We start from the raw sequence: 24,028 nt of genomic DNA, 5'->3' as shown, positions 1-24,028 counted from the left end.
CCACCAAACCCAGTTCCTTCAAATGTACAAAAACTGCTTTTTCTCAACAACATGACTAAGAACTTCAGCTAGCTCAGTGACAAAGAGCATGCTTTCCAAAACGTGTTGCCAACAAATGTGCATGAATTTTTGTCAGTGTGAGTGGTGATTTACTTGCAGAGACCTAATGCAGCACCAAAGCACACGGGGCACCTTTCTCCTTTGAGGACAGGAGAACTGCTTTGATTTCAGGCAGAGCAGCAGGACTTTGTACAGGGGCATGCAGTGATAGGACAAGGGGTTGATGGAGGGCAGGTTTAGGTTAAATATTAGGAAGAAATTCTTCCCTGTGAGGATGGTGAGGCCCTGGCACAGGTTGCCCAGAGAAGCTGTGGAGTTCCCATCCCTGGAAATGTCCAAGGCCAGGTTGGATGGGGCTCTAGTGAAAGGTGTCCCTGCCCATGGCAAAGGTTGGGAACTAGGTGATATTGAAGGTCCCTTCCATCCAAAACCACCCAACATCTCTTAACACCTTCCAGCCCAAATCACACACTTTAGGCTTAAGACAGAAAAGATTAAGGCAGGTCTGGATGTTTTTAATCAGCTGCAGCAGCCCCCCCAGACCAGGTGCTCCCTCCAGCAGGTACCTTGCCAGCATAGTGCTGAATCCTGAAGCAGCTGTGAGGCAGGGAGGTGTCATTGAGGAACCGGGAGCACTTGCTCATCCTGCTCTCAAAATGCTGGTGGGTGGCACAGACCTGGTTCAGTTTTTCTAAAAAGGTGTCGTCAGTGACAGTTCCTGGTCTCAGGCATTCCTCGTCCAGCATGGCCAGGATTCCAGTTTGGTTCTGAAGTTTCAAAACAAGAGCTTCAATACTTGTTTCCATCACAGCACAAAAAAATAAAGAGGCCATTCACCTGTTTGACTTCTGCTACCCAGAGAAACAAATCTCAAAGTTTGGCTCTTTTTACCTCGTGACCATTTCCAACTGATTTTTAGCACTTGCATTTTTGAAAGACTTTTTATGAGACCTGAATCCCAAAATTCACGTTGAAACTTCATGTCATTTACTCAGACTGTAGCAACTCAAATGAAAGTATCCAGTTTATGGAAAAACCACCGTGTATTTTATGTTAATGGTTAAAAACTGTTCTTTTCTGATTGTTAAGGAATTTTATCTTTCTTGCAAGTTTTTTCAGTATATACAAGTACTTTGAGTACCTCAAACACCCAGTAACATGTAATTGAGTTTTCTAGCTCCCATATGAAAAGAAATGTAAATTACAATGCAGCATGTGATATCTACTGAAAACAGCCCTAAATGGAAACATTTCAGAGCTGTTTGATTCATTTTTTGTTTTTTTTTTTCCTCGTAGGTACTGCTGAATATTTCTACAAAAGCAACGTAGCTTATAAAAAAAAAAAACTTTAGGTAAAATGAACTTCTACTACACAAGGTAAGATGAATAATACAACAAATGCCATGTTTCACAAAACTTAGTGCATGAGGATGCATACAGACATTACAGCTAAATTAAATCCATGGAATAAAAATTATGCAGAGAGATTCCTGAATACAACTTACATTTTCTATTAGGTCACAAATGATAGCATTGTTGAAATACTCGATATGAGTCCATTCAATCCCCTGTAAGAAAATATAAATAAATGTGTGAACATGAAAACAAGGGAGGGAGCTTTTCATCTAGGCAATTAAAATGATATTCCAGTTAACCACAGTACTACTTTCAAATTTAATTCTATCATGTTTACCAACAATTCATTTATTAAGGGGGGAAAAAAAATAAATAAAAGCAATCATCTACTACTAACATGATGTGTGCAAAATGAGTGTCCTTGAGCAGCTGCCAAAGCCTCTCTCCATTCCTTTCCCCCACCCATGTCAGCTTCCCATGCACTCCCTGGCGCCAGGCCAGGCTCCTCCCGAGCTGCCCACGCTCCCGCTGGCCACAGGGAATCAGCCCATGACACTGCAAGCTCCTGAGATCAAAATTTCTAACTTCTTCGCTGTGGGGATTTTTTTTTTTTTTAATGGGAGGAAGAAAGGGGGGCTAAATTTAGATAAGACCATTTGAAAAATCCAGAGTATGACTGTTGTTCAGATGTTCTCAATATCTCAGTTTTTTTTCAAACATCAGCGATAAAATTTCCAGGATGAGATGCCAATGCATCACAAGGTAGCACTGGTAGGGCAAAGAAGGAAAATATTAATTTCATTCCTAATTTGCACTCTGTGGTACTTCTTACAGTTTATTTTTCTCAGAGCATTTGAAATACCATTCAGTACCAAACAGCAGTAATGATGGTTCACCACTGAATGCAAAATTAAAAAGAGATCCCGAAATTTCATGTTATCCTCAGGATCATAAGGCAGGAACTTTATGTAATTTTAAAAAATGTTTATACAGCAAAATGGTATCATCCAGTTTGAGTACAGGCAGTGTGTGCCAGTTTTTACAGCTGGGAGCTGGTATTTTGTCTGAGCTCTGTGCCTCATGCAGAGCACTGTTAAAACCTATTAAAACTTTAGCTTGATGTTCACTCACAGAATAACATCAAACACCAGAGGCTGGGCTCCACAGGACACCTTAAATTTATCCATAAAGCTCGCAGGACTCCCTTCAATACATACCTGAAAGAACACTAGACTCAAAACTCTATTTGCAGTTTCTTCCATGCTTCATGCTATTGTTTTAGCCACCCAATTCCCTTTGAGGAAGGACTGGCTGTACAATCCAAAACACAGGCTGCAGGGTAATGGCACTAATGCCAGAGAGTGATATTAGTGCTCTAATAAATCAATTAGCCCTTGCTCAGAACTGCCAGTCATTGTTGGCCAATGAATGAATCACAGCTGGGTCTGGTTTTACCTGGAGAACTCATAGTGTGAAACCAATGCCAAACCAACATTTTTGGCTTAATGTCACTCCCACACAGCCCCACACAAACATGCTCCATGTCACAGTCCTGTGGTCAAAAAGTGCCTCTGGTGCCTGAAAAATGGTTCCAGCCTGAATGCCGGTGCATCTTTAGAGGGACAGAGGGAGGGGGATAAGGGAAGATCCATTCAAGCATTACCTCTCGGATGTATTCCTCCTGCTCTTCTTTGAGGGTAAGTTCAATGAAGATCTGCTGCAGCTTCTCATTACAGTAGTTGATAATGAATTGCTCAAAGCTGTTGTCCTGTCAGATGAAACATGTTTGAATTTGCTTTGTGTAAACAGCCTGGAACCCAGCTGGAGTGAGTTACTGCAGCAGCTGCAGGTCAGCAAGCCACTGTATTAACTACTCCTTCCAGTTTTGTGATGTGATGGTTGGAGTAATATTTGATTGAGATCACAATTAGTTTATAAATTTTAGACCAAATCCTTCCCTGAGGCTTTGTCCATTGGGAGGGACAAAAACCTGTGTGGGTTTTATTCGTGATGCCTCCACACTGATTCATTTTAACAAGTCATAAGGACACCTGTGGTGGCAGGGAATAAACAACCAAAGTTCTGCCTGCACTAACCTGTCCCCATATGCAAAATGCAGTCTCCTGCAGGGTCTGATAAATAAAATCATGACAGTAGCATTAGCTCTTTTCCACCCAGCAGTCAATAAAGCATCCTATTTCCCTACAGAGCAAGGCTCAAGCTCCTATTCCAGTTGCAGCTGAGCCTGGGCTAAGAGATTATTGGTTCCAGAGGTCAACCCACCTCCTCCCTGTCAACAAACTGCCCCCTTGAAATGATGGGAAACAAAAGAGCTTCATTGTCTAGAATTCCTCTAATAGGCTAATTCATCTAAAACTGGGTTAGGGAGCAAGCAGATGTGTGACCCTTTGCAGAAGGGACCAGGGAGTAGAGCAGACCCCAGCAGGAGGGGTGGGCACAGGAGGGAGGCTCAGGGACTGCCCCATCACAGGCTGTGACATGACACTCTGCCTTTTTAAACCACCAAACAATCTGCTACACAGCACCTGTGAAGCTTAAATTATGCTGATGGAATTTGTATCACTGAAGGCAAGTGTAATTATTTGAATGATTGAATTAAGGATCTGGTTGCTAAATGAGATTAAAAACACACAAGCAGATTAGAAAATATTGAGGTAGCACAGATTACTTTTATCATTTTAGTTTTAAATGAAGCAAAATCATAGCTGATCACCAAAAATTCCTCAGCCACAAACGCTGCCCCTCTCACCAACTGCAATTATCACTCAGAGATTGCAAAACTTGCATAGCTCTAGATGAGAGAGTTAAAATCTGGCATGCAGCAAAATCAGCACTGCAAACAAGTCATACTTACTGCATTCTGTTGAAAAAGAAATTACATAAACTGCAGTCAGTACTTATTCTACTTCCATAACAATACAAAATACATCTATTAGCATTTATTTAGCACACCAAGCAGATCAATCTTTGTATCACTGAAAATGCAAAGTACTACATAAATGTTATGTATTACATCTTCACAGGTGGGTCTATCTTTACTGTCTAAGTATCAAACAAACCAAGAAGCTGAGACACATCAGAGCCTAACACAGAACACCATTCTTGCATTGCCTTGTCCCTGAATCACCAGGTAATTTTTGCCTCTAAAAGACATATTTATAACCTTGGGCATACAAATCTCTGCAACAGAAGAGGAGAATGTGGAAGGGAATAGAGAATGCTGGAGGAAGAATGAGTATAAGTTTCCTTGACACATTCAGATAAGGCCATCACTTCAGATATATTGAGTTGAGGTAAAAGGACCCCAGCTGTCACATCACCCAGAGAGAAAGGGTAAAACACACTCTGCATCCTCCTGCCAGGCACATGCCACCCAACTCACAGAGACTGCTTCTCCAGAAGACCAGGTTATTCTGATTAAAAGGGCTGTAGGACTATTCACTCACAAATTACACAGGCTTGGTCATCAGGGGGGGATGGAAACTGAACAGAAAATCCAGCTCAACCATCTAATTGAAAGGTCATTAACAATACATTACAGTAATTGCTAGATGTTTTCCTGATTGCTGTGTATTTGTGATATTTATGGCTTGCCAAAAAAAAAAAAAAAGGCAAACCAAAATCCACAGAGTTCTCCACAAATCACTCACTTTGAGCTATGAAATTCTATTTGACATTGCCAAGCCACTGAAAATTGCTATTACAGGAAAAAAGTTATTGAAGAGCAGCAGCAATGTTGTTCTTTATGAATAATGCAGAGCAAAAGGCTAAGACAGTTAATTATGGCAAGAAAATGAAAAAAACATTTGAAATTACTGAAATTCTCATAACACTTAACTCTGAGCAGACCAGAAAACATTTGGTAAATTAAATACTCTTCAGAAAAGGTTTTAAAAAACTTCATATGAAAAAAAAAAACCCAAACAATTAGAGTGTTTATCACTAAGCTATTCTAAGGTAGGCAACAGAGGTTGTCCATTTATTCTCCCTTCATTAATATCTCTGATTTTTAATTATGTGAGGGCTCCACAAAGCATATACAAACATTCACAAATGAGTTTTCCCCCACAATATTTTAATGAAGATCTTATAGAAATGAATATAACACAATCAGGAAGAGCTACCAAATATTCTTAGGGGGGAAATTTAAAGTGGGGGGGAAATAAAAATTAAGACCATATTTCTCAAGGTGGCAGCTTCTCTTCCAAGCTGTAATTCTGCTACTTTTAAAGTTGAGGGCATCACTCCAAGCCCTGCATTTTAATAGCAGCTTTCCAACTATGCCTTTGAAAGCACTGTGGAATACAAAATAAAACCTTCAGGGAATGTAAAACCACACAGTCTCTCAAATTAAATAAAGGTGCTGGGAAAACAGAATGTCACCTGAGATAGGCTTAAAGTCATGTTGAATTTATAGACACAGCTCAACCAACCACCCTCATCTTATCCTCTGAATCTTTGATCAGATGCAACACTAAATTTAAAGTAAAAAAATTCACTGACAAAAATCAAAGCCTACTTCACCATGGTCCTTGCTTCACAAATGATGGAGTCCTGCCCATACAGCTTCATTCTTTATCAACCTTCATGGTGTTGGCATTTCATGAACAGCAAGTATTGAACACTAAAAAAATTCTTCTCCATGCAAAAACAAAGTGATCATATAAACTAGCTATAAAGTTTTGTCTGTGAGCCACAGCTATTACATACAGGTGCTTGAAAGTCTTACTCAAAATATTCTTTTGTCCTTATTATTTTACCTAACTTTGTCTTTGAAAAATTCCACTTGTGTACTGTGGAACCATCTGGAAAAAAATATGGTTTATTGCTGACTTTATACATTTTTATACCAGAAAAATACCAATATGAAACAGACAAAAAAAAATCTGTCAAAAAAAAAAAAAGGCTAAAAATAGCCTTTCTCAGGCAGAAATATCTCCATTAGATTTATGAACAGAAAATATCTAAAACAGGGCATTTTCCTATCAACATTAGATAATTTCTAACCTTCCCTCCCCACAGAGAACTCGAATTCACTTTTGAGTACCCAGTTTCCAACAATTTCCAAATATGATAAGGCAACTAAGACACCTGCTTAAACCTGCAAACTGGGAACCCTTCCATGAGGCAGGAATAAATTCTTAACTTCCACCTGCCTAATAAAGTCTAACATTAAATGTTCCAATTTTTGTGTCCTCTCCACTGTTTTCCCCAAATTAAGCAGATGATGTTGATCCAAACCTACTCAGGTTTATCACACCTCAGTGTCACACCTTCACAGGTGTTTCTCAATGCCTCCTCTTGCTTCTTAATCTTTCATCACACTATTTTTATTCAGAGGCAATTCAAAAATCTGCACACTGACAAAAAGGTGTCCAGGACCATTTTTTCAAATACATTACATGAACACATACAGCTAAAATAATACATGGGATGGATTTAAAGGAAAAGCATCTTTTAAAAGAAAACCCTAAACATTTCAAGTCATGAGACTGCTGAAATCAACAGGCCTGATGTCCTTAAGACAAAATTTTACATCAGTGTGAGAAGGGAAAAAGACACACAGAGACTGATACTTCTGCTCTATCACAAATAGCCCCAGAAAGTAAGGTTTTTAAAATACCAGCACAGCTCCAGGCATCAGAAGTCTCTGACTGCCTCCTAACATAAGCAGGTGACCCCAAGTAGTTCCATCAGGCCCCTAGAGAAAAAGCCAGATGGCAAAAGTAATGATGATAAAAGACCAACATACTCACTTCACTGAGATGAATGGTGGAATGAAGAGTGAAACCAACCAGTAAATTCAATTTATATGCTACTGTGCTGTCTGGGGATAGGGGGTTTTATGTATGACCACACAAGCATACAAGTTTATGAGATGAAACTAAGGAATATAAATGGTAGGAAGTTAAAATCAGCAAAATGGGGAAATTGCATTTAAAGAAAATTAAAAAGATACTATTTTAATCTCAGAAAGCAATGACCCGGTTATAAAGTGACTCAGTTATAACAATTTTTCTTTTTTTTTCTTTGCAAGTTTAGTAAAGGCATGTTATCAATATTTATCCCTTTCTGTTCTGTTTACATATACAAACATCTGAGCAATCAAGCTCATTTCCTGTAAACTAGACTGCTCTGGGATTTTGTGTAAATATCTCTATAGGCAAAGAACCAGAGAGGCACATCTTTTAATTATAAATATTCCACTATATGCAATCGAGCCACATTTCAGTGTATGGATTATTAATTTTCCATACTTGTGCAGCTCCACTTCAGCCCTTTCTGTGTGCCAGGTAGAGACCCAGGCACTCTGAAATCCATCCTGCTCCCAGATGTGCTCTCCAGGCACACAGCTCTGAACCACATTTGGACTCAAAAGGGTGAGAAACTACAGCGAATCCAGTGCAGGTGTGATTCATGGGGAAACTCAGGTACCATCACTTCAACAAACTCAACCTGAAAAATTACAGTCCTGGAACAACAGGAATTACAAACAGGCAAGAACCTACTGCATAATCAGAACCACTCCTCTACTAAGACAAAAAGAGCTGCTGTAGGGCAAAACATGATTCTCACAACCTGAAGCAGAGCAGTTGTGCATTTTTGCTCCAGCATTTCAAGTATTTCCTCTGTTGCAAACAGCCAGCCAATAGGATTTACTTCATAAAATTGCATGTTGCAAAATAAGCCTCTCCAAATACTTACATTATAATACAATTAATTAAATGGTGGTTAACTTCCTGGGATGCACCTCTGCTTTCAGCATCCCATCACTTCAGGAAATTATTGCTTTAACAGTATTTTAAAATTTCTCTGGCACCTAGGAGTCCAGCCAAGGGTTCCTTCTGTGTAAAGCTCCTCTCTCATAGCACTTGCCAGCAGAGGCAGTTGATCAATTATAGATTAAAAATTCAGTTCTCCTCTTTCCCACCAGACTGGGGCTTGCCAGAAGAAGCAAAGGGCTGGGTACACACATTTTGGCACTGCTGCTTGTCAGTGTATGATAAACTTCTGGGCATCAGCAAAGGGTTGAACAATTTCAACAAGGAAATCTGTGGCAAGGTAGACAGCCTGGAAAAAGGAGCTCTAAAAGATGGTCTGGAGACTAGGGTAACTAACAAATCAAGAGATATCCACAGCTGAGTTAGAGCCAAAGACAAGGAATGAAAAAAGAATTCTCAGATTCTTAACAAAAAAAGGGGGGAAAAAAGGAAGATAAGATAATAATCCTTTGGGATGTGGGGGGAAAACTCCGATTCAGGAGCAGTCTCTCAGAGCTCAGCATGTTCTGAGAGACTGTAAAGTCCTTCATGTAATCAACAGGGTAGAGAAAGGCAAAGCAACCAGTCAGCAACTGGACCAAGCTGTTGTACAGGTTTGTAGTGAAGGTGGAAATATCTTCCCTATTTTTTTATGGCTTGAACACCTCAGAAAGACATTTCCAACGATTACTGCTCCTTATTTGCCTAAAAACAGACAATTAACACAACTGTGAACTTGTTAACATGAAGAAAATACATTCTTCATATTTCTAACACATTCCCTCAACAGAGATATTATAATTTTATTGTTGTCCAGATGGTAGCTTACATAGTACATGCAGTGGGACCAAGCTTCCTTCTGTCCCCTCAAGGGACTTCTATGCACAAGAAACAAGCTAATTGCCTTAAATAAAAAGAAGTGCTATCAAAATGCATCACAGACTGTAAGAAATGGACCTGGTTTTACTGCTGGGTGGCTTGTTTGGCTGGTTTGCCAGTGACATTTTTATTTACTGGTGGGTTTTACACAGAGTGTGGTGGGTCCTGCCATGTCTTTGCATGACAAGGCAGTCACATCCCCTCTGGTCAGCCAAATGGAACCAGTCCCTCTCTGCAACTCTACAGCCAGTGCACCCCAGTTTCTTGTCTAAAATATGTGGAACAAACTGCTGCACCAAGGGACTGAGCACAAAGCACTCACACACTCCCAGTCTTCTGAGGGGCTGTCAAATTCCAACAATAAGCTGTTTGGCAGCATGAACTTCCATAAAACTGCACTCCAAACCATTAACTCCATCATATGGCCCAGCTGCAGAGCGTGCCTGGGTATTCAGAACAAAGCCTTTAATCCAAGCAGCACAGACAGACACTTCTATCTCTGAAGGGCTGGGCACCATGAAATACTCACACATCACATCCACCTTTACATACCCTGCTCCTGGTCTCCACTGGGAATGCACACAACAGGAAACTCAACACCCAAAGCAAACGCAGAGAGCCTTCTGCTCAGCTCTGCTGAGCCCTGCCAGGCTCCCACCCTCTGCCTCCTTCAGCCTTCCCTTCTGGATCACAAACCCACCCCGTTTGCAGGGGTGCAGAAACACCTTTCTGCCCAAAAATACACAATCAAACACGGGATAAAATGGGAACAGCCCCAAACCTTGCCCAGGAAGCCTGGGACCAAGCTGATTCCTAAAGTCCTGGTGCCAACCCCACCTCAAATCTCAGTCCAGACCAGCTCAGAAATGTGGATAAACACACTTGGAGCAATTAGTGTCAGGCTTCAGGCCACTGCCCAAACTCCAGCAGCACAGTTACACAACCAGCCCAGCCCTCCAAGCCTGCATTTTCACCCTAATCCTAGTCCCTAAATCCTTGCCCACAGACAATTCACACAGAGCCACCCAAAATTTCAGCATTTCACTTCACCAACCTTCAGTCCCAGCATTTGGCTTGCCACAAAAGGCATGGCAGGACTCAAAAATAAACACAGATTTACAGCACCTATTTTGTGGACTGCATAGCCAAGCTTACTGCTGACATCTGCCAAACCCACAGAGGCTGGGGATTCTTGATAGATTTAAATTCCCTAATCTGAATATTTAAGACAGCCAAGTCCTTATATCTACTTTCTTGGATGGCTTTTGTGCTTGTCTGAAAAATGGGGTTTGTGTTTGTCTGAAAAATCGGGTTTGTGTTTGATAAATATACTAGCAAAACCCAAATCCCAAAGAGTATGTGCCAGCAGTATCAATACTCCAGTTATCTTTTCTCTGGTCATTTCCAAGAAACCTCCAGTTACCTTTGTAAATTAGCTTCATCTGAAACTGCAGAAACCACAGTGAACAGCAAATAAATTAATCTTTCAAAAAATAGAAGGAAAAAATCTCATTTAACAGCTTCAATTTGTGTATAACAGAACAAGACTGCTATTGTCATCAAGAAGGTGAAGTGTAGGGTCTTTCAGAATGGCAAATCTGGATTTCTTTATTCCCTCTTCTTACACAAGCAACTGTAGAATGATCCAAAGAATCATCCTGAACAGAAAAAAAGCCCAAGAAATATTGTGCCCTGCCCATTAGTAAACAAAACAAAACCCTCAAAAACAAAAGGAAAAAAATTAAAATGTAAAAATCACCCTTCAGTAAACACATCCCTTGCTGCTTATTCCAATGGTCCTGAGCATCCTGTGTAAATATTTTACATGTGTATAGAACACTCCTGCTACACCTCCTGTGGGTTTGGGTATGTGCTGGCTCCAGGGTGCAAGGCCACTTTGGGTCAAAGATAAACTAATGATAAACTTACCTGATTCCTGAGCAGAAATGTGATTAATGCAGCCCTTCCTACCCCCAGCACATCAAACAGCTTGCACATTTAAAAGGCACAAATTTAGAGATGAAGCCTTTCAAGAGCATTTTTGCCAGCAAACATTGTTTGTGGAGCTGACATTAGTTCTAACTTCCAGGAAGAGATGTGAAAATCAAAATATGATTTAAGAATTAGGTTCAAGAGGGAGCTGCACATTTTTAGTCATAGGTTTTAACTGACTTATAATTAGATAAATATGTTACTGCCAATAGCCACACCTCAGTTAATATTTTGGATGTTTGTGTTTACAAATGTACCACACAGCAAAACACTTCAAACTCCACTGTATTCATTATGCTATAAATCCTAAGACATTATTAAATTTTCCTTGACTTCTGTGGCTGCATAGTATCAAAATTTTATTTATTGATTAGTTGCTTTAATGTAATTCAATTTAAACAATAATTCGAATTATTTCTGTGATGCTGAATCAAGTTGCTTGGCTACCATTCTCACCACAGGTCTTAACTCATGAGAGAGAGTCACACCTTGTGTGAATGTACATCTGATGAATTTGATCCTCGAGTCACAAGGCAAAACCCTCCCCACCTTTTCCAGGAAAAATAACACTCAGCATTTAAAGGACTGAACAATAACTACCCACATTATTTTAAAGCTTTTGAGTTTGCAGCTTTGGAGAAAGCTGCACTGTAATTCAGCATGACAGCTAAGTAAAAGAAAATACCCCTGTTTTTTTCATTTTTCTCCTGCACTCAGCCACTTACTTATGACTTTCTAAGATGCTGAATGTAGAAAAGATGAAAATTACCCCATCCCACAAACACAATCCTTCATTTGGCTCACGTGCTGCCTGCAAGCTTCCGTCTCCCACCTCCCTGTGCACGTTTAACCCAACCAAACACAGGGCAGCTAGGAAAAAACAAGTCCTGCCTGAGGATGCCAGCAGCATCCCTCCAGTGCCAGCTTCCTAAAAGCTCCTCCAAGGACCAGCTCTCGAGAGATCTGGCACCAGCACCCCCTGAAATACCTTGCATGATATTTTCATAAATATTCTCTTGTGTTTAATGCAAACAACACAGCCTGGCTCAGCAAACCCTCGAGGCAAACCTCAGCTTTCCTCTTCACAGAGGTACCTGATTTGCACATGGGTGATGTTTTGCTTCTGAAATGAAACTTACAGCACCCTCACATGAACAATTACTCTTTCCTGGATTATTCCCATTTTCAACACAATTTAAACACTCTCCCCAGATTTCTAAGAGGGATGTAGGAAGTGGGTCAGGATTGCATGTTATCTAACGATTATTTTTTTCTCCTCAGATGAGTTTCTAGTTTAAACACATACAGATCCCAACCAAGATCTGTAAATCTCTTAACAAAAACTGTCAGAACAAGATTTATGAAAATGCCCTGCCCCTGGTGCTCTCTAACCCAATTAAAAACTCCACATTGATTGTTTTGTTTCAAAATACCACCAGTCCAAAAATATACTACTGTAAACAAACAGCAGTGAGCCACAGATCTTTAGCTAGGAATAGGTACAGAGTATTTACCTAAGTGAATTGAGATGAAATGCAATGTAAGTCTTTGTTTAATTCTGACCAGAAAAAAATGTATCATTTTTGTTGGGTGGTTGTTTCAGGCTTTTTTTCCCCTCTCAGGATACACAGCTTGTTCAAAGACATCCACAAAATGCCTCGGGGCAGAAATGACAGTGCCAGAGTTTCTCCTATGCTCAGGATGTATGTCACAGCAAAATATATTTAGTTTATCCATCATAAATATTTATTTATCTATGGTGTAAAAAACACAAGTTTGACTTTCATAATTTTTTGTTTCAATTGCCAGACATGTTAAGACATCTCTCTTTGACTTACTTTTCTAGTGTTTTTTGGGTTTTTTTTTTTGGTCAGGCATAGCACACTTGAGTCAAGTAACATATATTCTGATTATGAATTCATTAACAACTCTGTTAAGCTTTAATGACAGCTGTCTCACTAAATGGTTACCACTATAAAGGTCTTACCTCAAAAATTTCAAAGCCATAGATGTCCAGCACCCCCATTACCTTCTTTCTCACTTTTGTTTGTGCCTTAAACAAAATTAAACATTGAATCAGTCATCTGTCCATAGTATAGCTGGGACTCAAGAAAATGAATGTATCTCATAAGTAGGCTGTCAAATACTGTAAAACTAAAATGTTAAGTATGGTTTCCCAAAATACACTTAATGTGAATATTTTTATAAGCTTAGGAACAGAGCAGAGAGCAATCTGCTGAGCTGTGACATGATTATTTGTGTGTAACAGTGTAGAACCAGGAGAAATGAAATTGGCAAACACAGTTTTACTGTCCACTTTAATTTGAAGGATTTCTATTGATTTTTTTCTTTTTTACAAGCACAAAGCAACAATACCTTAATGCTCTCATTGATCCTGGTAACAAGCCAGGAGAACAGCCGGCTGTACAAATTCTTAGCCAGAGCATCACGGGCATAATAAGCCTAAAGAGAAGAAAGAAGAAAATATATAATAAATGCTGGGCTAAACCAAACATTTTCCTGCTGATGATGTGTCTTAGAGGTGCTATGAACTGAGTAAAAGCAGCACTGGCTCTGCCTCAGTGGGCACAGGAGCTCTGCCCTGCTGGCCCAACAGGGACAACCAGGGCACCCCAGCTCCCTTCAGCTGCCCACTGAAGATCCACATCCCCCATCCTAATCCCAGGCAAAGGGAACTGAGCAGCTGCAGCTGGAGCAGCCACATTCCTGCTAGCCTGAGCTGATGAGACACAGGTGGCAGCCTCCCTGTGTTAGGGGGAGATGAATTCACACTGGCAGCGAAGGTTTTGCAGCAGCCCGGGGCTTACAGCTCACATGGAATTACAGCATGAATGAAAGCAGTCTGCCACAACACTTACAACATGTGCTCTGTGCAGGACTGCTTGTTTTTTCACTCTCTGCAACATTTGCCTACCCCTCATCTTCTGGAGGGAATTCACACACAAAACCAAAGCATCCAGTATCTCTTAACATTTAGAAACCACTGAAGAAAAAACACACTTATGCTTGTGATTTGTTCAGTGCAGCCTTTCAGATGCAGCTTTATTTAAATCATTATTTGTGATTTATTCATGCAGAATAAAACTGCTATTTTAAATGATAACTGCCTTTTAAATCAGGACCTCTTTTTACCTGAGCCACGTTTAGTGTTGTTGAAACTTTCTCTTGTTTGGCCTCGACTGTCCTGAAGCTGAAAGCTCTCTCCAATACAGACTGGTCTATACCTGTCAACTCACAGATTTCCTTGAGTTCTAGCAAGAAAAAGCAAAATGTAAACACAATGAATCTTTCCTTATTATTGTGTCTTCTTCCCCAAAACTACCAGCTTTTAAGAAGTGTGGTATTTTCCCAAAATGCTCTTCAACAGAAGTGTTCACCCTCTCCCCACCACCCTGCCAAGCAAAGTTTTTAAAAACATGCACAGAGCAAGGAAACAGAGCTATTGGTTTTCAAAGCACTTCCTATTCACTTATTTTTGAGAATAAACTTTCCCCCCCATTTATAGCAGACTACTTTTCATAATGAAAAACTTTCAGATGAAAATGAACTTTGAAAATACACCAGCTGCAAAAATATCACCAAATGAATCTGACACTAAAGGCAGAGATACTGCAAAAGAACAAAAATCCTCCTCTGCAGAAAAAAATAGCAGCTACATAAAGGCCTAGAAACATTTAACATTTCAGAACATACTGCTAATAACATGGGGAAAAAGAAAAGAATCATTTTTGGAATTTCAAACAGAATTATTGAAATTGCAGCCCATAGTTGCCTGAGGGTGAGCTCTGGAAACGATCTAATTTAATTGAAATGTAGAGATATTGTATGTCTGCAGAAACGACAAAATTAAAAATAACTTCAGACAAATTAGTGGATTTCCTCCCATCACTAATCTCATCTTACCATTTTTGTCCTTGATTTTACTTTCATCTAGGCCATTTGCACGAGATTCAGGCTTAAATTCGATATTTCCCAATTTCAGAACGGCTGCCACTACTTCAAAAACCGACTGTGTCTCATGATCCATAAACCCAACAATCTGCATTGCATTCTGCAAGGGGACAGATAAAATTATGAGATAAAAGTATCTACGTTTAAACAGGTCATTCTTCAAAAACACACCATTTATCTGCATCAATTACAAATGGTTTATGAACCTTCTGCTACTAAAAGTACATGGTATAATTCCTACGTTAAGTTTTTTAATACACAGGAGGTGTGAAAATGGAGCTGGCATTCAGTCCAGTCCACTTCCAGGACTCATTTCCAATATTTGGGTTTCTGAAACACTGTACTTTTTTTAGCCACTTAATTTAGTTTGTAACCCAACCCAAATTTTCCCAGACAAATTAACAGATACCTGCTGTCCTAAGCCACTACCAATATAACTTCTCCCAGGATCTGACCAAGGTGTCTATGCTCTTTTTTCCCCCTCTTTTGTGACTGCTGAGTGCACAGCCAGCCCCTGCTCCTTCTTACCCTGACTGTTCTGAAGTTTGAAGCATCATCCACTCCGTTCACTCTGGCAGAATCAAGGCCCAGGTAGTTGTATCTGCTGAAGTCCCTCTCCAGCTTGAGTTTGCCTAATAAATCAAATAAAAATATCATTAGTAATAGCATTCTTGCTAGTAGCAATTTTATCCCACAATCAGCTTTGTCAGGAATAGGTTGTTATTACTGAATTTTCTTCAAAGATCTTTTAATTATTAGCCTTCTGAATAAGAACAGGGTTTTGAAATTGTTTGTAATACATTGCTAAGCCAATTCTGACTCAGGTATCTGGGAAATATCAAAGTATATGTGGACTTCAGGTATTACCAATGATACTACCACCAACAATTTGAAAAAGGAATCAACATCACATTTCCAACAAAAGATGGTGTGCATGGAATAGCACATTAAATATAAAGAAAACCCACATCTGAACATGGCACAAGGGCAGCACTTACAGAGAAACTCTTCTGATGCACCAGACAGGATCTGATAGAAAATGTGGAAGTTTCTTTCACCCCTTGGCTGCTTCACAACACGAGACTTCTCTAGCAGATCTAAACAAACAAACAAAAATCTCACAGGTCAGGGACAGACTGCAGAGCAAAACCCTTTAAAATGAACAGAACCCTCCATCATTTTCTACTTCATTGCTTTATATCACCATCAGCAAACCAGAAGATGAGTATGAACCTTATTAAATAATGTATCTCCAATATTTCTTTGAGCTAGGGCAAGCCCAGTGCCCTGGTAAAGGATGCAGTCTCTGAACTGCAAAGAGAATTCAGGTCAGGGAGGCAATGTGCTCAAAAGATGTTAACAGATTTACTGTACCACCACAAAATTGAGATTTGGTGAGGATGACTCTGTGGGGGAATGTTTGAAGAGGGGCAAAATGTTACCAGGCTAAGTGCATGGAAGATGGGTAAATGGAGAGACCAAACAAAGAAAGCATTTAAACTGAATAATCATGCAGCACTTTGTGATCCTCAGGTGTATCAGAGTATGAAATAACTCCCAGTGGGGCTGACAGAAGCTCCCTCCTGATAGGATGAAATGGAAAAGCAGCACTTTGAAAAGCACCACTGCACTGATGGAGCAGCCTGACTGCAAGGGTGCTCTCAGTGAGACACATCTCCCACCAGGGCAGGAATCCAGGCAGGCAGCAGAAGCAGACTGACCTGTAACACCTTGCAGCCACTTCAGACCCAACAGCATATTTACCACAGGGGTGAAAATTCAAAGGTTCCCCAGCCTGCATTGCACTGGCTGTGGCTCACAGCACCCCAGGAGAAGGAATGCAACAAGGGAACATCTGGACAGGTACCAGTGTCACCTGCTGGTTTTGTACATAACTTCTGTTTTTTCTTCTTCTCTCTCTAGCACAACTACATTTTTCCAGACAGCAAGCAGACAATTCCCACGTGTTTCTCTCAAGCTACACGTATTCAGGGACATGGAGCTAAGGGACATTTAGTGCCTCATTCCAAGCACATAGCAAAGGAGTTCCCCTGCACCTACCATGACACACCCACCAGATCTCTCTGTGACTGGGGGTTAAAGTCTCTCTAAGCCAGTGCAAGGAGAAAACTCTCAAAGGGAGCCCTGGCACAGCCTGAGGGGGCTGGATGTGTCCTGGGGTTCCCTCCATGAACAGAGGAGTGCAATAGCTGTATTCCTATTTCTATTCCTATTCCTATTTCTGCTGGCTACAGGCAGTGTGTGGTGCCTGTGCTGCCCACTGCAATGACTTCATTGCCTCCCTTCTCACAGAACAGGAAATAAAGACCCTTCTGCAGGGTCTAAAGTAACTTCAACCCACAAAATTACACAAGCCTTCAGAATCCCTCCTCCACCTAAACTACAGCATGCCAGGTTCAAAAATTACTTTCTGCTCCAGTAATTAGGCAGTGACAACAATGACAAAATTCAGACAGTAATATTAACCTTCTGAATAGCTAATCTGAGGACAATTTTCAAGTATGTACAGGCTGAGAGAGGCAGATCCCCCATCCAAGTGTTAAAGTGTGGATATTTGGGCAGGGACAGGCAAGGTGAGCAGCAGCCTGTGCTGGCTGTGAAGGTTCTCCAGGCAAGTGTTGCAAAAGATTGCAGCCAAATTTAATCTCAAAAAAATAAACAACTTCAGCTCCCACAGTGGCTACACACACTTCAGGAAATGGCTGTATTCTCAAAGGACATTGAAGCAATGTGGTTTGGCTTATTTGGGTTTAAAATAGTCTACCTATAAATTTACTCAAATGCTGTCATAAAGGCCCAGCTACACATCCTGGTAAAATATTGTATGTAAGCTTTCTAATTACATGCATGCCTTCATCAGATTTAAAAACCACATTCCTGAATGTATGTAAAATTAGTTATGTTTAGGAGGGTAACTGTGATTTTTTCACCAGTTTATCTTATTTATATATTTTTAAAAGCAACAAAGTTATCCAATTGATAATCAGTTTTCAGAAGTCCTACCAGTCCATATTCTGTCAGCCTTCATAACTGAGGAAAAAAGCAGTCACTGTCAGAAATCAGGTGTTTTCCTTAACAAAGCAGCTGCTGCAAATTCTTTTCCAAATCTGTGTTCATTGGGCTTTTTTCCCTTTTCTTTCTGTTCACATGTAGACTGAAATCAGACTTGCAGGACAGATCCAGACCATCTGCCCACTCCTTCAGGAAACTTCTTCCCTCTGTTTGCCCTAATTGGCACTTTAATAAATCGACCATGTGTATTTTTGTTGATGCAACCCCTGCACTGCTTTAACTTTAGAGCTAACTCCCACCCCACTGCCAGCTCTGTGGATCCACACTCCACAGAGGAAGGACAAAGCTGCACCTCAGATTGCAGCACATGGCCCCTTGCTGGTTCTGCTGACCGTGGAGTGTGGGGCAGATGGTGCTCATCTATGTGAAAATCCAGAACCAAAAACCCCCCTAAACTCTCTCTACATCCCATTTTGTTACATGGTCTGTGTGAGTTATGTATAGGGACTGTACAGAATGATCAGGAGAGCACACACAGAGCTGCACAGGGTGTGTTTGTGGCTTAGGTATTATTTCTGCATTATCTAACAGGAAATCTTTAACTTGTTGCATGCACCAAAGGCAACAGGAAAAATTAAACTGCCTTGGAAAAGTTCAACCTTGGAAACATTTCTGTCTGAATACCATCAATTCAGATGACTCAAAATCCAGCTACAGACCACAGGTTCTGAAGATTTTCCTAGATATTCCTAGATATCACTGTTTAAATGCAAGACATCTGTGTAAGCATCCTGCTAAACAATTTGACAACATAAAAGAAAGAGAAAAAAAGATTCTGAATACCTCTGCAAACTCTAATGCACAACTTTACACAATTTTTTTTTGGTTACTTGACCCATGAACTCGAGTGATGCAGAAGAATTTAGGATATTTGTATTTCTCTAAATATACTAGAAATCAAATCAACATTCAAGAAAGGAGTAAGTAAACAGTAAAACCCAAAAATGACACTACCTTGGTACATTGTAAATCATCAAGGAGAAGTTTATTTTAGTCACAGTCTCTTCAGCTGGCCATGACCAAGGAGCATTTTAGCTGCTCAACCAAAGTTACAGAACATGTTCTAGTCACAGCAGCTTATTTCTACAGCACATTCTTTTCTCTTTTCCTACCTTGATTATCTAGCTGGCATCAAAAATAGTCACTGATCAAACAGTTTTTCTTGAACTTTTCCCTATTATTCCCACCAAGTTCATAGTAATGTTCTCTTGGATAAACTGATCCATAATTGTGTCAAAAACTGCTAAATAGGCAGTATGTGCACTGAAAATGACTGCATAATTTTAAGTGTTAAATCCTCATTGCTCAAGTGATGAATGATGTTTAAAAGTGAGCTAATCAAAATGTTTACTACAGTTTGTAGTTTGTTTTCTCAAACTCTTTCTAGTTTAGGCAAAACCACTAAATGGTGGCAAACATGCTAAGAGGAACACCAAGGGAGATGCTGGAGCAAGTAAAGATCAAAAAGAAAATCAAAAAGAAAATCAAAATAAAATCAAAAAGAATGGGTATCTCTTCCTATAATGTCTATTTGTCCAGTTCGTGCCATATTTCCCTAAGCAAAGGAGTTTTCCAACAGCAATCACACAACAGCTCAAGCTCTAGATTTCTCAGTGAGTAATTGCTTCTGACTTTTAAAATGAACAAACAAGTTGTAAAAAAGAATAAGTTGCAAAGTTATCACTTTGCTAGCTTTAAAAAAAAAAAAAAAAAAGTTGTTGCCTTAGATAGACATCACAGATTTCTTTCATGTTGTTGTTGGAAAACATGGCAAAACAGGGCTCTTTTTTAATCTCTTGTCATTTGTACTCTAAAGACATTTTGCTGGTTAAAAATGGCTTTTCCAGATCAGGCATTGCATATCCTTTACTTCACAACCTGCACCAATGTTGTCTCCTAGTTAATCATTAAATCACTGAAGGGCTTAGGCAGATTTAGGGCAGATCACCTCATGCTAAAAGTCAGGTATTTTTCAGCAGGAAATTCCAGGTGAAAAATGAAAATTTAAGGCTTACAAAAATTCTGGGAAAGATATTGTGAGATCCATGCTTTTCAAAAGGTATAAACTATTGTCAAAGTGAAACATTTTGAGGTGAACTGTGCAAAACCACTTCAGCCATCAAAATTTAGTGTACACAAAACCAGTCACAAACCCAATGAGCCAAGTGTACACACAAACACTGCTTTAAGCACAAAACACATGCAGCATCTGTGGACAAAGAGTCTTATTTTAGAGCTGAAAAAAGCTATTGCAATTAGCACCTATTCAAAACCAAACATACCTATTTTTACATAAGCTGCATATTGGTCTGTAATTACAGGTAGAAAAGAAATTACCATTTTCCATTCTCTCATCCTCACTAACAAAGTAGTTACAATGAATGGGAAATTAAGAATGGTTTGGATTCCCTGACCCCATGCACATGAGACAGGTCACCTGGGAAAGGATGGGCTGGCTGGCAGCTGGCACCAGGACTGAGCAGCTCCAGCATCTCCCACCCATTAGGAAAACGAGCTGGGATCTTCACAGGAAGCCAACAAAAAGGCAGGACTAACAGCTCAGGCTTACAGCACATCTCAGCCTTCTTCACCCTCCTACTCACCCCCACTCCTGCTGGTGGTGGATCAAACAAATACAACACTGGCTGCCTTGAATTCCAAGGGGAAAAAAATTCTGACTGAAGAAAAATACTTTGCATAAATCACAGTAATTTCAAATTCTCCATTCCCAACTTCTTTTCATGACTGCTCATGATGCTGTAACAGTTTATCAATTCCCCTGGAAACCAGCACAGTTGGAAGACTGAGCTGCCATACATGAAATGAGACTGCACAGATTTTACACTGTCCAAACACAACATTATCTTCACTTTGGGTACATAACAGTTCTGAATTTATAGATGCCACAAATCCCTTCCATTTCATTATTTCCATTCTGATTTCACTCCAAAGACTGGCCCTTCTGTTCATGGCACATTAAATGTTTTGGATGTGTCAGCTGGACATTCCCACTGGCTGCAAACTGGCCAGGGCACACCAGCAGTGTGCACTGTCATGATAATTTCACCCTCTAACTCCATCCTGTGAAAGGTTCACCCCTCTCATCAAGAAGCAGGGGCTGATTGAAGGGCACCAGGAGAATGAGGGAAGTCACAGCAGCATGGCCACACCTTGGAGGGTCACCACAGGCAGAGGGACCAGCCTGGCACAGAGCTGCACAGCATCCCAGAAACAGCCCTTTCCAAAAGAGACCTACCAGCCTCGTGGGTCTCTGCTTATCCACAGCAGCCTGAAAAAAACAGTAGTTTGTCTTGGTAACCACTCTTGCCACCAAAATAACCCAGATGTTTGCCACGTCTGCTCCAGTATGAAATACATCTTGGTGACATAGGCTGTGGCACAAAAAGCCCACTACCTTAACTGATGTTGGGAAATCAATCAGAAACAACCATTAAAGTTCAGCTAAAGCATTATGATGTCATCTTCACATCATATTAATACCAAACCACCAGACGGTCAGAAATCAAAGAGTATTTATGAATATTTTCATAATCATACTTTCCCTTTTAAGGATAGAAAACTTCAGTGCTACTTGTCTTCATGTTTGATGAATTATGAAGACAAATCCTGATTTTGACTGAAACCAGAGTAAATTCTAAGTGGTGCACAAGAATTTAGGCCCCCAGTATCTTTAGAATCTCACAGAAAAAGAAATGTTTGTGTTGCAATGCAATGCTGCAGACATGTGGAAAAAGTCTAAGGCAGCCCAACCAACTTGCTTTGAAAATGCAGAGAATTTAAAATCTCTTTTAAGGAGAGATGGATGGACTACCAGATTTTTCAAACATTTAATCAAAGATGAGCGACATTAACATGCTGCTACAGGAACTCAGTATTTGCCTGTGACAAACCCTGCCAAGGATGAGGTGTTTCATAGTTCAACAAGTAACATCTTTTCCACAACAGGGCTTACACATCAGGTCTTTTATTCTTGAAATGAAATTAATCTCCTTGCTATTAGATATTTATTATATGTGACAAGACAGAAAGAATGCCTGAAATAGGCATATTTTACATAGATCCAAAAAATGTCTGCCCTTTGATACGTATGTCATCACATCATTACAATTACATGTAATGTTATAATTACACCATGCAGAGATTTATAGGGTAGATAAACTACAGAGAAACTATTTGGATTGCCTTTTGATATGACACAATATTTTAATTACATGACTCAGTGCAGTACTCTCAAAGACAGACTGTTAAATGTCCACTCTCACAAAGGAGGGTTCATTTTTATGTACAAAATTTTAGAACTTTCTAGTTCACATTTAATCATTATGAATATATTATGTTTGGCCTCTAATTTTGTTGACTGCCAAATGTCAAAGCTAATAGAGAGCCATAAACACACATATAGCGATTGAGTTTCAAGATCTGTCACAAAAATCAGGCTCTTCAGGCACAGCTCAAAAAGGTGACCTGGTCACCAGAAAAAATGTCTGCCCTCTGAAAAAAGCCAAAAACCACATTTATGTGCAAAATTCCTCACAGTGTTTTAAAAATGTCTGTTATATATGGAGAGTACAGTTCACCTTTGGTGAGTCTCATTATTTCACAACCAGTAAAATGCCAATGGTGTCAAAAGTCCCATCTTTAGAAGCAGCAGTGAATTTGGCTGAGTCGAAAGAGAGGTCAAGGCTAGGTCAGTGACACCTAGTACAGTCACTCACTGCCCTCTTCCTCCCCTTTTAAAAATAAGAAAACGAAACAAATATGGCTTTATATAGCACTGAGGAGGAATTTATTTTAAAAGCTGCACTTAAACCCTCAAAAGAAAAGCAAGTCAAAGCATTCTGGGCTGCCATTCAGTTCCCAGCCTCTTTCTTCCCAACAGAGAGCCGATCAGAATTTCTGAACTGCTACAGGTGTCACAAAACAAGCTCCAAGGCCACCTTTGCCTCCCTGAACTCAACAGCTGCTCATCCTCTCTCATTGTAAACCTTTTCCTGCACTTGGAGGTGTATAAATTTGTGTAGATGGTTTTGGTTCCAACCACACTCATCTCATGGTGATCCCCAGCACACTCTGTATCACCCTTGCAAATTACAGGACAGCATCTGCCACAAATCCACGACCCACCAAACCTAGTAACACAACTGATTCCAGGGATTCAGGAATAAAAAAGCCCCTCAGATATCCATATGCATTTGCCACCAGCTTCAGAGACAATATACAGATTCACAAGCATCACTCAGTACCTGGGGAACAGCACAGTCAATTCAATATTCATGATTACTTCTTCAACTATGTTTTCACTTTCTCATTCAGCACCACAACATCAATAAAACTAAAAAGCAGAATTTATCACATGATAGAGATTTCCTTAGACTAACACAGCTGATCTTCTCAATAATTTAAGCATCTTTTCTATACAAAACATTTTAATCTGTGAATGTGCTGATACCAAAAGTAATACTCACAGTTGCTTATAACTCCCCCAAGTGGGTCACCCTTGAAATCAAACTCAATGTCCATGTATTTTCCCTGTGAAAGCAACAGATTTTAAGATTATAATTTCCGCTTAAGAAGAACTGCTCAAGACATTAAGTTGGTTGGAAGGTTAGAAGAGTGATCTGAACAGATTTTGAAAAAAATCAGAAAATCATTCAAATCTTCAAAGGCATTATCCCAGCCAGGCATTTTTATGAAAACAGCTTTTAATCGGGTCTGTAAAGCAAGACAGCAACTCGCTCAGTTTCTAAGGTCCTGTGAAGAAAACGCACATTGCACAAACTCCCACGGGAGTGCCAAGAACACCAAAGAACCCCTGCAGCCACTGAGGTATCCCCATGCTGGTTCACTGAAGGATGCAGGCAGAAATGATGTAG

General features: G+C 40.0%; 1 protein-coding gene across 5 annotated transcripts in view; it reads right to left on the bottom strand.

The window, feature by feature from the left end:
• MYO1B (myosin IB) overlaps positions 1–24,028 on the bottom strand; it is a 104,444-nt gene that overhangs the window by 25,430 nt on the left and 54,986 nt on the right. For all 5 annotated transcript variants that reach the window (XM_033064597.2, XM_033064596.2, XM_033064594.2 and 2 more), the window contains 10 exons: positions 23,621–23,684; positions 16,040–16,138; positions 15,570–15,673; positions 14,994–15,141; positions 14,223–14,341; positions 13,446–13,532; positions 13,057–13,122; positions 3,080–3,184; positions 1,566–1,628; positions 627–827 (listed from right to left, as the gene is read on the bottom strand). In XM_033064597.2, the coding sequence (XP_032920488.1) occupies positions 627–827; positions 1,566–1,628; positions 3,080–3,184; positions 13,057–13,122; positions 13,446–13,532; positions 14,223–14,341; positions 14,994–15,141; positions 15,570–15,673; positions 16,040–16,138; positions 23,621–23,684 (1,056 nt within the window). The remainder of the gene's footprint in view (positions 1–626; positions 828–1,565; positions 1,629–3,079; positions 3,185–13,056; positions 13,123–13,445; positions 13,533–14,222; positions 14,342–14,993; positions 15,142–15,569; positions 15,674–16,039; positions 16,139–23,620; positions 23,685–24,028) is intronic.

The sequence above is a fragment of the Catharus ustulatus genome, chromosome 7 (genome assembly GCF_009819885.2).
Source record: "Catharus ustulatus isolate bCatUst1 chromosome 7, bCatUst1.pri.v2, whole genome shotgun sequence".
In the NCBI taxonomy this organism is placed as follows: Eukaryota; Metazoa; Chordata; class Aves; order Passeriformes; family Turdidae; genus Catharus; species Catharus ustulatus.
This window is presented reverse-complemented; position numbering and strand designations above follow the sequence as displayed.